The following is a 13,702-nucleotide window of genomic DNA, read 5'->3' as shown; positions in this document are numbered from 1 at the left end:
AAACCTTCTTTCTGACCAATATTTTTTAGGCTCTTGTACCACCAGTTTTTCGATCACTACCAGGTTGTTATCCTTTATCTGCTGTGAATGTGTGGCATTCAACCCATAACTACATGTAATTACCTGTTTCCTGAGTAAAAAATGGACACCTCGTCTTTTGTAGGCCTCCAAATGTTTGTCCAATAATTGCTAGGCCTTCCCAATACACTCGATTTACATCAACATTTCTTGGCGATTATTGCATTCGTACAGCAGAGTGTGGATTTGCAAGGACCATCGTCACCTGAACGATGTTGCTTTTATTAATGCCATCTGTGAGCAAACTTTATTGTACTTGAAACAAACTTTGGACCTCTTAAGTATTAAAACGACAGCCTGGTATTGCCGGCAAATTCTCTGCAGACTGGACCCTAAACTATCCAGGTCATTCCCTCATGGAATATCGTTTGGACTCGTTTAAGAGAAATAGCTGCATGAGGCGTGTTTTTTAAATTCTCTTTTTTCGAATTCCCCATAATACACTTTGTTTGCCCCCCATAAACTGTTGTTTTCAAATGCTCTTGGGGACACTGGATATTCCCAAGAGCATTTGAAAACAATGGTTTACGCAAAATTTGGGGGGCAAACAAAGTGTATTATGGGGAATTCGAAAATAGAGAATTAGTATTCAACATCAAAATGACAGAGTATTCAATTTGTGTCAGGATTTGTAGAGTTAACATGTGACCTAAGCATTGTTTTACTCTTAGGTGTTAACCACCTTCTGTTTTTCACTCTTACAAGACAGTAATTAACCCTAACCATAACCTACACTTCATCACCCTGCACCCCCAGCCCCCAGAATAGACATCCCATTCAGGTTCGATTCATTGCTTGATGTATTGGTGACTGACAATAATTTTCTTTCTTTTTATTTGCAATTTTGATTGTTCGTGTAGTGGGATGATGAAACAGGTAAATAACTTTCTTTTTTTTTTAATCCCGAGAAAATGCCAAGGAAAGCTTAAAGTGGTACCATGATAAAAAAATGAAATCTATTTTTCTTTGGATTTCAAAATTATGTTAACTAAACACCAATTAACCCTAGTTTTAATTTCAAAATGATACTGGTATATTTTAACTGGAATTTTACTAACCCATTACTAACTTTAAAATCTTGAGAGAGCTACAGTAAGTTGCAAAATTAGTGGAGACACTTCACCTTCTTAGGGCGTTATTAATTTCCCTATTATCTCCCACACTGCAGCCCCCTCCCCTCCCCCTTATCAATGTTTCTAGCTATACAAAAAATTGCTGAAAGCTTAAACAGTCAACGTTGAACGGGGGAGAGGGAAGAGGGAGGTGGCAAAGGTTGGAATTGTAGATACGGTGGGTATTGGTAGCTAGAAAAGCTGTTTTTTTTTTTTAACGGGAGTGTTTCACTAATTTTGCAATCTGTTGTAGATCTAGAAGAAAATGACGTCAAAGACTCACTGTTTTAAGAATGCAATGCATTTGTACCCGACTGAATTATTATGCAGCACGGGAGTTTCAGGCTTTCGGATTTTTAAACTCGTGTTTTACATTTGTACATACAATGCAAATAATAAACTGCGTTTACATGCTGAAATTTTAAGCTACATGTATTGAATGGATGGCGTCGCTTTTCCCTAGATCCAATCCTCTGAGGTCCAGTCGGTCAGTTTTGAACGTGAGTAATGGCGGACCGTGAAATGCAAAACCGGCTTACACTCAAAGTAAACAGCCTATGGATAAAAACCAAATCTCCAAATTTTGCCAGTCAAGTGTTAAGCAAAACACACTTTGAACAAAAAAAGGAAGTGATTTTTTTATCATAGTACCACTTTAACTGTCTGATCAGATGTTGTTCATCTACGATCGTGAACCAAACCAAGGTAGATAGCAGATATCAAGAAAGTGATCAGGGGAGCAAAGTATTAAAGTTAGAATAAGAGAATCACCATATTGTTGTGACAAACAGAAACCTGTCATTTGTCGTTAACCACAAACAAGAATTTATTTTGATGCAGCAAGGCATGTAATACTAAAGTCGAGGGAGAGGGAAACAGTCATTCCCTCTTCCCTCCCCTCTGCTTTCTCCCATTTTTACTCCCCTTCCCTCCCCTTGACTACGTTTTCTACGTTGGATCGAAGAGTAACCTTTTTCGCTCTCTGTAGATTTAAATGCTATGGAAGCCAGTGTCCGTTCTATTCAATGCGATGGACTGCTCTGGGGTTCTGGTAAGTTCGTTATATTTGTTGCACAAACTGTGATGAACCAACGGCAGTATACATTATAGTCCCGAATGGCCATCGTCCCAGTATTCAGGTCTTGCAGCGACTCGTTGGCACTCGCTCTATCCCTTACTCCTTTTCAGTTAATGTATTAATTAAACTCCGATTAAGTACGGTGCCTACTATTGTTATTACGCATACGTTCTGCGCATCTCGAGATACTCGGGTTTCTTATCGGTGATGCTTACCAATACAGTGATATTTTTGGGCGGTTTAAAAGGAAAGTACGGTCTAGAAAAAGTTTCTCTGAATCAAAAGTTCTTTACCTGTATTGTCATACTTGACCACTCATTTGGACTAAATGTGTTTAAATAGACAACAATAACGCTTCAAAAATAGGCAAATTTAAATTGAAATCCGCAATCTTTGTTTTTGTGTATGTAAACGAGGCTATGACGTAGCAATAGTCAAATCTTTCTCCGGTGACTAAATGTACTTGATGTAGAGAAGAAAACACAGGCGAGGAGAGCAATGCTTTGTAGACTTAAATCTTAATCCAGAAGCTAAATTGTAGTGATATTGGCTCCACCTCTGAACAGATTTACCTCGTTGTCGTTAAACAGGGTTTTATATGTGAGTTATATGCAGGAAAAAAGTGAAAAAGAGCTTACAGTGCTATCCCGCGCTGATTGCTGTGAAATAAATGCCTGGAAATCAAGTTTAATCTGTCTACCGTGGCTTTCTACGAGATCCCTGTTACAACTTCAAAACAAACGATCGATTTATATATTTCCATCAAATGGCAAGAGTAAATCGTTTAATAGTTTCTACACTGCGAACAAAATTTAACCACATTTCAAGTTACGTTTATTAGCGCATAACAGTACAAGTCGTCTATATATGGCTGTATCGCAATCTTCTTATAGTTTTGCCTATGCGCGAGCCGTCAATATTTCGTGGTACTGCCGTCTCACTTTTGTGGCCTGTGATTGGTTCTAATGTTGAAATTGACGTCGTTGCACTGAATTGGGTTGCTGACGTACGCAAACAAATACGACTACAAAGAAGAAAAACAAAAAAAAACAAGAACAAAGTCAACAACACAGGATCCTACGTGCCGTCACCCATCCAAGTAGCAACCGAGCTTAATTTCAGTGTGAAGCACAAGCACGAGGCTAATTGCCATATCTGACTACGATGAAGAATAAAGCGGCCTTCACACAGCAAACTTGAGTTTGCAAACTCAAGTTGGTGTGCGTGAACAGCACAAAAACAATCGGCAAACTGTTGGCGACAAATAGAACTTGTCTCTATTCTCGCTAATAGTATGCCAATATGTTTGACAACTGTCGTTGTGTCTTTCACACACACCAACTTGAGTTTGCCAACACGAGTTTGCAAACTTAAGTTAGCCGTGTAAAGGCCACTTAAGACACTCGACTGGATTTATACCGTTGGGCTGCCTGTTACACAGGCATCACACGGAATTATTCCATGAGCGCGCGTTGGATATGAGATGGTAGCGCTTAGCGCCGAGTTGGCTATAACCAGTCTCATATCCAACAAGCGCGAATGGAATATTTGTGTTAAGTTCCTTAAACTCCAAAAATTTGGAAGTACGAAATACGAGCGAAAAAAGAGAAAATCCGAGGGAAATTGGAAAAAAACTTGATGAAAATGCGATGTTGTGTAAGACCTTGTGGTCAGACAGACTTAGGCTCATCACAAAAACATTTCTGGCCTTTTCGCAAACTTCTAAACGTCGGAATTGATCCAAAGTTTCTACAAATGTTTTTTTCTTTTTTGGCTTTATTCAGAGAGAAATTTCGCTTTCCGGCGAAAACGTTTTTAGCTTAGCAACGCTTAGCGCAATCATTTACCATATAAGGTCAAACTAAGGTATATGAGCTGATAATTGAGATTGAATGAACCAATCAGAGCACGCGAAATGCATCATCCGAGGTTGAGCATTTAATAAATACTGTTATTCCAGACTTGCTTTGAATGGTGAATTCGTTGTGCCATCCCCCTCCTCCAAATTACGTCTGACTTATTGCAGCACTGAACCTCGAACCGTGGTGTAATAATAATGAAAGTATCCGCTGTAAAGTTGTTTTCACCTCTTGTTTGCAGCAAAATTCGTTCCAGTAGCCTTTGGTATCAAAAAACTTCAAATTGCCTGTGTGGTCGAAGACGATAAGATCGGTACCGACTTCCTGGAGGAAAAGATAACAGAATTTGAAGATTTTGTAAGTACTTGCTTCTGAAGAGATGTTTTTCAATTACGACTCTGCAATTCTTGTAAAAGGGCCAGTGCTCCTTAGCAGGATTCGACCTATGATGTTTCTATCACTAGTTTGCAGGCTCTGCCACGTAACTTAATGAGGCTCCAACGAGTCTCTAAAGCTATGTTTAAGTGACAATTGACACGCTACATATACTTTTGCTTGCATTTGTTTGCGTTTTTGTGTTGGAACATTCGCCTTGAGCGTGGGCGCATTTTGCAGATGTGTGCATTGTATTCCTCTCCAAATGATTGGCTGCTATCTGACATATTATAAGCAGGAAATGGTTGGGAAGAGAAACAAAACAGCTGTCAAGGTGGAGAATAGACCAGGGGAAGGAGTCTATGTTGGAATCCAACATGGCGGTTTAATGAAATGATACGCAGTAGAAAGGCTCTCAATAATCAGAGACACGTCTTTTAGAACACTGAAATCTGGTTTTACGATATCACGTGACAGTCCACGCGCGAAGACTCGTGTGTAAACTCGCAAAATGTTCTTAACCAGTCCTTTGACAGAGTTACCTATTTATCAATGGATTTTTATTTCTAGGTTCAGAGTGTTGATGTGGTGGCTTTCAACAAGGTCTGAATACTGCTAATCAGTGCAGGCCGTAAAGAAAATAGAAATAAATCATAATTTACTGCAAGAGATTCTTGTTTTACTCGTCTGACTTTAATAAGTTGTTTTTCAATTAACTGTGGCAAAAGCAACCCCCTCCCCTCCCCTCCCTGCCCCTCCCCCTGCTCAAGAAACACCTTTTTTGGCCCCTACTCAGTGCATACCTCAAAAAGGCTTTGGAACTGTCCGCATTTTGGTTTTCCCGGATATTGCTTATGTCATTTTCTTCGCTGCCTAACAAGTGAATTCCACGGTTAATTTCACGTAATACTGGTCAGCGGATACCTTGTTTTGACAGGTGTCAATTGACCAAACCATTGATGTCCAACCTAATATCAAAGATGTATGCTGTAAACTAGTTACAGTGTCAAATGGAGTATTGCCTCCTGGATGAGCTCTAAACTTGAGCCCGTGATATGGTTACGTGTACTGGTCACATTGGCATACATGAATGGGCGGACGGACGGACGTACGTACGGACGTTCATGACGTCATGGGTATAAAACCAAATTTTCTCACATCGATAGGTTACCATATTTTCTTAAGTATGGTGCTCCGCGCGAGCGCGCGCGCCGAAGCGGAACTCCGCTATAAATGTTTTGTTTTTCCTTTTTTGTCTTAATTTTTGTTTTAATAATTTTTCTTAGATTGTTTCTTTTAATTTTCTTTAAAGTGAAGTGTGTAGTCGACCGTTATAAATGGCATCGACCGTTTCAAATGGCAACGACCGTTTCAAATGGCAACGACCGTTAACGAAAGGAAAATTTGCACCGGCGCTGGAGCGTCGTACCAAACGAGTCATCCCGGGATTTCGGCCCGTGCGATCGCTTTAGGACGCAGTTGGCTCTTCGGAATCGCTGCTTTCTGCTACCGACCGCGCCTCCCGGTACGGCATTGAGGGAGAGATATGTCGGCCCCTAAACCATATGTGACAAATCCCACGCCTACTCACAGCTTCAAACCGCCCTTGTCAATATAGCGTAAGAATTAGATGGCTTATATATTCAAGGGAAAAGTCAATTTATCTGTCATATGGTAAGCACTGGAGTCGCAGATTACAAAGTGTGCGCACGCGCCCTGCTAAATGTAACATGCATACAGGCATAAGCTTTATTTCATCTCGAATTTCCGAATAAGTACAGGAGCTAATGTCTTCGAGACATAACATTTACAGCTAAAATACGTAGCATATACAGATACCTAGTAAATACATACTATTTAAAGATATATTCATTAAAAAGAAAAGCCGCTGTACAAAATGCGGCCCTGGATTCTCTTTTAAAAGTAAACTCAGAGGTAAGGATAAAATCAAGTAGCGCTTTCCGCAACTTGACTGATACGTAAGAAAAAAGAGAACTAAGACCATATCTGGTTGTTCCAGGTTTATTGAGAAACAGAATCTAATTTCCGAAAAGATCATGCAAAAGAAGGGGACGGGAGAGAAAACGTTTTTTTCATATAAGCAGAAAAACCCTTTTTTCAAAAAAAGAAAAAAAGAAACACACTTTTATCAAGTACTACGAGGAAAATTTTCACTATGTACCATATTGGGGTCCCACATGAACTCTTCTACTAAATAATCAATTGTCCATAAGTCTAAATTTGCCCTGAATTATCTATTATTTTTAATTTAGGACTTGTGACAGCGTAGTAAAAGGAAAAGAATATATATGTTTGGGCTTGATTAGCTGGGAGGGCTTCTAATCGAATGAAATAGAGCCCCTGAGAAGTAAGAGTATTTGCCGTGTGCTCGAACCTTTACTGAACCCTAACACAAAGTCACTGACGGACATATTTCAAAAAGACACAATGCCTTGCGTGTATGAAGTCAATGTACATATATAGCTCTTTGGCATTCCAAAGCCTTGGCTTTCATGTCCAAATTGAACATTTTGCTAGGATGAGTCATTGCCACTAGGACTTGAGCATGCTCACTAGCTCAGACGTTGGGACATTTGGGGTCGCTTTTTAAACTCAACCTCCATTATAGAAATCGAGGTCTAGAAGGCCTAGTAAGCACTTTCTTCAGTTAAATTTAATGATTTTGTGACTGTCAAATTTCAAAATGTGTGTGCGCGACAGCCCCCTGAATTCGGTTGTTACTGCAATTGGGTTGAATAAACGATTGATTGATTGAAGTAATAATATCGTTGCAAGCTCATAAAGTCAACTGTCATTTACCACTTATTTTTACATGAGCTCGGATTCCTTTGTTCTTTTCGGAGGGAATACATTACATAACTCCCAAATCAACTGTCTGAAAAACTGGGTGCGGCTTTGATTGCTTGAAGGGAAGAGCGGGGCTAATGAACAGCTAATTTAAATGCAAGGGGATTATGTGTTAATATGCAAGGAGAATAAGTAACTTATCCCCCTTGCATATTAATACATAATCCCCTCGCATTTAAATTAGCTGTTCATTAGCCCGTTCTTCCCTTCAAACAATAAAAGCCGCACCCAGACTTTCAGACAGTTGATTGCACAGTGTCTTTAAAATTCCACTGTTTGGAGCTACCACGAAACTGTCGCTGTCATTTATTGGTAACGAGTTTAATTCGCTCTGTAACCCACTCATCCCAAACTCGTGTACTCCATGACGTTGCCCTTTTAGTGTTTTGTGGTATTCTTGCCTCATTCCTCGCCTGAATTTCCTTGCCGGTTACAGTAGTGATCCCTCGGCCAGAATCTTGTTTACCTGTAAAAAGGTCGGTCAAAAGATCCTCGGTGCGTAAATTGAAATTGTCAACTGCTTTCTCGTTGTCTGCGCCCGCAAATAAAGATTCAAAGTTGTTTTCCGAAAGCTCAATTGAGGTGCTGCCACTAAAACTGCTTTGAGTAATAAACAGTTCTGACTCTGAATCGCTCAACATTGCTAGCCTGTTCCTATTGTAGCATTCACTACGAACAAGACGAACAACTAATAGGCCATTTTACAGTTGTTTGCTCTGCGACCTAGCCTATGAACGGCTGCGAGGCTGCCGGTGACCTTGCATTGATACAGCCCCGACTGCTTTTATCATGCAAATTGTGTTGTTGTAATTCTAATTAGTCCGTATTAACATTACAAAAGCACGGAGGTTTGTATCAAAACAGGGTCACCAGCATCCTCGCTTCCATTCGTAGGCCAGGTAACTTAGCTACAACTGTAAAATGGTCTATTCGAAATGCGACTTTAAAAAATTAACATAATTAAAAAGCCGAGAAACTTGTGAATGCCACCAATTCCAGCATGGAGAGTTGAAAAACAAAAGAAAGATGAACAATAGAGGCATTTTTCTTCATTGTATTTTTGCATCCCTTGAGGAATCCTCGCCAATGTAAAAATAAGCCGTTCATCTGCCTTCAGCTTGTGGTTATGTGATTTATTCCCCTCGTGCGTTGCCCAAGGGCGTGACTTGCTTACAGTCACAAGTCGAGACGCACAAATGCACGAACAGCTCAACCGGATCGGGTAATACACGCTCTCTTGACAAGCTCTAGATATTCTTCATTTTCGGTTTCGTCGTCATCAGAATCTGTCTCATCAATTTGTACCTCTTTGTGATCCTCAAACATCTCAGAAACATCCCATCGTCCACAAATTGTATACTGACAACTGGTTGTGGTACGGAATTCGCTGATCCAATGATATAGATTTCTTCAGGGAATGGAAGTTTCTCTTCAAACTCGTTGGTGGTGGGTTGAACAGCGTAGACAGCAGGCGGCAATATATATAGATATAGACGCCTATAGACCTGCAGGCGGGCTTAGCACAGTTTTTCCTCTCGTTTTCCTGCGTCTGCCGGCCCTTCTTCTCTCATATTCCAAGATTCGTTTGTTGTTTAGACACTCGCAGACACTATTTATTGATTTGCGCCATTTTGTGCGATGTTTGACAGCGGTTTGCCATGTATCCAGGGACTGGCCTGATTGGAGTATACTCTTGCAGCTATCCTTGAAACGTAGCTTTGGTCTTCCCACAGGACGAGAGCCGGATGCTAGCTCACCACGTAGGAGTTGTTTCTGTAGTCTGCTGTCGCCCACCCGACAAACATCCCTGAAACATGGCCACGCCAGCACAGCCGACTTCTTGCTAACATTACTTCGATGTCTTCTGTACCAGCTCGTTTTAGTACTTCTTCATTGCTTATGATGTAGTCCCACTTGATTTTGAGAATGAGTAGCAGATGTCGCTGTTGTATTGTACGAAGTTGTCTGACTTCATGTCGGTATAATGTCTGTTTCGCTACCATACATTAATAGAGGAATTAGACACTGATTGTAACCGGCACTGAGCTTCGTATAAGCTGTAAGGTCGTGCGAGTCTAAAACCCTCTTTCGCAGACGTCCAAATGCACATGATGTTGCCTGGATGCAGGAAACGAGCTCTTCCTTCATGGAACAGTCGCTGCTGACATAGGTTACTACATATTTAAAACGGTTGACCTTTGCTAGTTTTGTACCGTCAATGAAGAACTGTTTTCGCGGTGTTAAAAGAAAGACCCATCTTCTTTGCCAAGTTGTTGGCTGACAATAGCGACTTCAAATGTTGTGGTGTGTCACTGAATATCCCAATATCATCGGCGTACTGAGCCTCCCTAATGAATTCGGTGAGAGCTTTAGATTTCGCCTTCAGCCTTCATAGATCAAAAAGATCGCCATCATATCGCAAACTGATCTGCACTCTAAATTTGTATCTAATGTCCTTGAAAGCTAGTAATAACAAGACTGCCGGATACATCCCAAAGAGTGTCGGTGCTAGTTTACAGCCCTGCTTCACTCCGTGGTTGTATTGGAACGATTGAGTCAGTTCGCCATCCACAATGAGTCTAGCGCTCACATCCGTATACAGTTTCCTGATGATTCTTATAAACTTTGGTGGACACCCCAGTTTGCCGAGGATAATGAAGAGTAGATCACAGTTAGCTCTATCGAAAGCCTTGACAAAGTCCACAAATGCTATGTACAGATTCTTTCTGTGCTCTCTAGATTTTCCCATTAAATGCCGAAGTGTGAAGATTCCGTCTATGGTACCGTACCTTTACGATAACCAGACTGGGATTGCGGGTAGATGCACTCTGCTACCCAATGCAGCCTCCGTAGAACAATGCCGGTCTGAAAAGACTTTGCCTACTACACTCAGAAAGGACATTCCTCTGTAATTACCACAATCACTTCTGTCGCCTTTCGTGAACAAGATAGTGATGATGGCATCGATCCAATCGGTGGGAATAAGTTCACTTGCCCAGACGATGTTGAAGAGTGTGAGTAGGAAAGTCCATAGGCATCTACCACCGTGTATGAGTATTTCGGGAAAAACACCATCCGTACCAGGACTCTTTCCTAGTTTTGTCTTTGTCGACCGGAACCTGACTACGGTGGCAACGACTTGTTTGAAAAAAAAAAAAAACAGCCCGAGGTTTCGTGGACTCGAGTACCGGAAGTTGACCGCGCTCTTCTCCAGCCAAAAAGTAAGAAGATGACAGGAAATTCTATAATTACCTTTAATGTGGTTAATGCTCTTCTGATCTCTTCTTTCTGAAAATGAATATCGACAATGTCGGTAGTCGGTTAATATTTTTTCTGTCGGTAGACGGTAATTTTTTTCTCGTTTTGTCGATAGTATATGTCACCCTTTGTCGCTAGTCGGTTAACCCCATTCAGACCCTCAAATAACGAACAAACTGAGAAACTTTGTTAAATTGCTGGTATTGAATCCCATTAAAAAAGATGAAGAAAAAGATGAAAAATAAAAATTATAGAAAAAAATCAGCATTAAAAGGTATACAAAAGAGTTTGAATTTGATCTTTTAAATATTAAAACGGAAAATATGGATATTTTTTAATATGGTTCACAAATTGAAAATAAATGTATCAAATTTTTAAGAAAACAAAAATGAAACAATTGTGACAAGTATGAAAATAAAATTTCAACAAGTTTGAAATTGATGTTGATGGAAGTAAGGAAGTTAGTAAGCAATCTATATTGATATAAATAGCTGTGCAAAAGTGACTTAAAATTACTTAGGGATTCTGATTCTATTCCACAGAACAGCACCACTGTAGCGAAAACTATTACGGAGATAATTAGTGCGTGGCTGTGGAATAGAGTTAATTTATTTATAGAATCTCGAAAAGTGTATGAAGTGGTATTGGATCAAGCAATAAATTTCGAGTTTAGGTTCTCAGGTGCAAGGCCATTAAGGGATTTAAAAACCATTAAGGATTTTTGGATATCACACTGAATACTAAGATTTTTCCAACTTAAATTTTGGAACAGCTGTGATGCATGCGCATCTGCGTCATAGCTTGAGAAAGTTAGAGCTCGCGCTGCACGATTAATTTTGGAGTTTTTGAAGTTTGTCTGCTAGTATTATGCCACAGCTTCCCTAAACAACATTGCAATAGTCGAAATGCCGCTGAATAGAGGCTTTGTAGATAAGATACAGTGTTGCTGGGGGAACAAATTGCCTGACCTGTTTGATTGCTGCAATACCAGAGGCAATTTTTTTACCCAACTTCTCAATATGACTGCCCCAGGTATGGTTTGCGTCAATGAGTACACCTAGAGATTTTGATGTTGATACCTGGCTTACGGGAGTACCCTTGATGCCCAGAACGGGAGAGGCAGTTATGATGTTTAGCTTTTGTCTCGCGCCGATTAGCATAAACTCAGTCTTAGTCGTGTTAAGTGTGAGCTTCTTAGCGATCAGCCATTGGCTGATATTTAGCAAGTCTTCATTCAAACAGGACTGAATGATATTCACATCTTTATCAGCATAGGTAAGATACGTGTCATCGGCATACATTCTAGGGTAAAAGGTAATTAAGCAATTTGGTAAGTTTTTTTGGTAAGTTGTTTATAGCAAAAACAATCCAGGACCCAATATTTAACATGGTTCGCACGGGCATGGAATACTCCTTGAAAATGTGCTAGGTCCTTGAAAACTCCTTGAACTTGTAGGTCCAGTACTTGAATTTTATGAAAAAGTCCTTGAATACTTGAGACTGCAGCAAAATAAGTTCATTTTGACATCAAAAGATTGAATTACGTGTACAATCTAACATCGCAACTTTATTATTAGGACAATTCATTGTTCCTTATTCAAGCTATCTAAGTAACCGCACCTTTAATGCGGTTCATTAAGTGTATTGTGACGCCCCCTTCTTAGCAAACAAAACCAGTTTCTCGACGAGTTTGCTCGACTTTTGCGCTCTTTTGTTCTCGGATGAATTCAAAAGTTCAAAGAGGAAACTGCATATATAATCGGCAGTGGGCAAATGGACTCTTCCACGGGTTTTGACTGCCATCTTGTCTGGGGGGCAAACACAGCTAAATTTAAAGTAAATGTATGGGATTTTGGCCGACTTTGAACCGCTGTAGCGCCGCTAAAAAGAGACAAATTTCCAACTTTTGCCACTGATTTAAACAGTTTTATTGGTATCGTTCATTCAACAGAAAATAAGGCCATTAGGAAGGTATGAAGTCCGTAAATTCGAATAATAAATCTTCTCATGTTGTTTCTAATTTCGCGGCAATTTGCCGTGATGATTTAAGAAGGGTTTGTATGAAATCTCAAAAATCCGTTTATGGTCGTTGTAGCCTGAATTTTGTGATAAAGTCCTGGAAACGTCCTGCAAGCTCATGGAATACCACCTAAGATTATCAACCTTATTAAGATGTTCTACAATAACTTTGAATGCAGTATCATCCTCGAAAATTTCATTACAGAAGCATTTCTAGTAAACTCCGGAGTGCGCCAGGGATGCATACTCTCGCCCATCATCCTCCTTGTTACAATCGACTGGGTGATGCGCCAAACAACTTCCGAACGCCCCCGTGAAATACAGTGGACTCTGTTCTCTCACCTTAAATACCTGCTAAAGATATTAATTGACGTCCTTTCTTCAACACCTGCCCATCTTCAGGAGAAATCGGACGATCTTAATATGAATGCCAAGATGATGGGACTGACTATCAGCAATAAGAAGAATGCAACAAGGCCAGTCAGCATCGATGGAGAACCGTCAGAACATATTGAAGAGTTCACTTATCTCGGGAGTGTGATCAGTACGGATAGCAGTGTCCAGAGGGACATCAAGTCCAGGACATCAAGTCCAGGTTTGCATTTAGTAGACTCAAAAACATCTGAAAGTCTAAACAGTATAGCCTTAAGACTAAAGTGCCCATCTAAAACAGTAACGTTAAGTCTGTGTTACTGTATGGCTCTGAATGTAGGGGGAATTTTCAAAAGGGACATATCCAAAGTCAGTGCCTTTCACAATAGCTGTCTGCGAAAGATCAACAACATCTTCTGTTCCAACAAAATTTCCAACAACGACCTTTACCTTTTCTAATGCGAACGCGTTAGCTGATCCAACTAGGGGGGTCCGGGGGCATGCTCGCCCTGGAAAATTTGAAATTAAAGTCTTCTGAAATGGCTAGAAATGGATCTAAAACTGCCAAAAGTGAAGTTAATTTTTAATTCTTATAAAACAACGAGTAACAAACTGGCCTTCACGTTTGACCAAATTTAGATTAATAGACTAACTTCTAAGCTAAACCTAACAGACACAACGGA

At 40.2% G+C, this 13,702-nt stretch overlaps 2 protein-coding genes across 3 annotated transcripts in view; both read left to right on the top strand.

Moving 5' to 3' along the window:
• The window catches only part of LOC138033846 (elongation factor 1-delta-like), a 43,915-nt gene extending 38,746 nt beyond the window's left edge, over positions 1 to 5,169 (top strand). For both annotated transcript variants that reach the window (XM_068881706.1, XM_068881707.1), the window contains 4 exons: positions 939 to 954; positions 2,179 to 2,241; positions 4,369 to 4,484; positions 5,073 to 5,169. In XM_068881706.1, the coding sequence (XP_068737807.1) occupies positions 939 to 954; positions 2,179 to 2,241; positions 4,369 to 4,484; positions 5,073 to 5,111 (234 nt within the window). In that variant the 3' untranslated portion in view covers positions 5,112 to 5,169. The remainder of the gene's footprint in view (positions 1 to 938; positions 955 to 2,178; positions 2,242 to 4,368; positions 4,485 to 5,072) is intronic.
• A 7,631-nt stretch (positions 5,170 to 12,800) lies between these two features.
• Positions 12,801 to 13,478, top strand: LOC138031685 (uncharacterized). Its single transcript, XM_068879335.1, has one exon. It carries the CDS (start codon positions 12,801 to 12,803, stop codon positions 13,476 to 13,478), a length of 678 nt encoding a protein of 225 aa, XP_068735436.1.
• The last annotated feature ends 224 nt before the right edge of the window (positions 13,479 to 13,702 follow it).

The sequence above is a fragment of the Montipora capricornis genome, chromosome 14, assembly GCF_036669925.1.
Source record: "Montipora capricornis isolate CH-2021 chromosome 14, ASM3666992v2, whole genome shotgun sequence".
Lineage (NCBI taxonomy): Eukaryota > Metazoa > Cnidaria > Anthozoa > Scleractinia > Acroporidae > Montipora > Montipora capricornis.
This window is presented reverse-complemented; position numbering and strand designations above follow the sequence as displayed.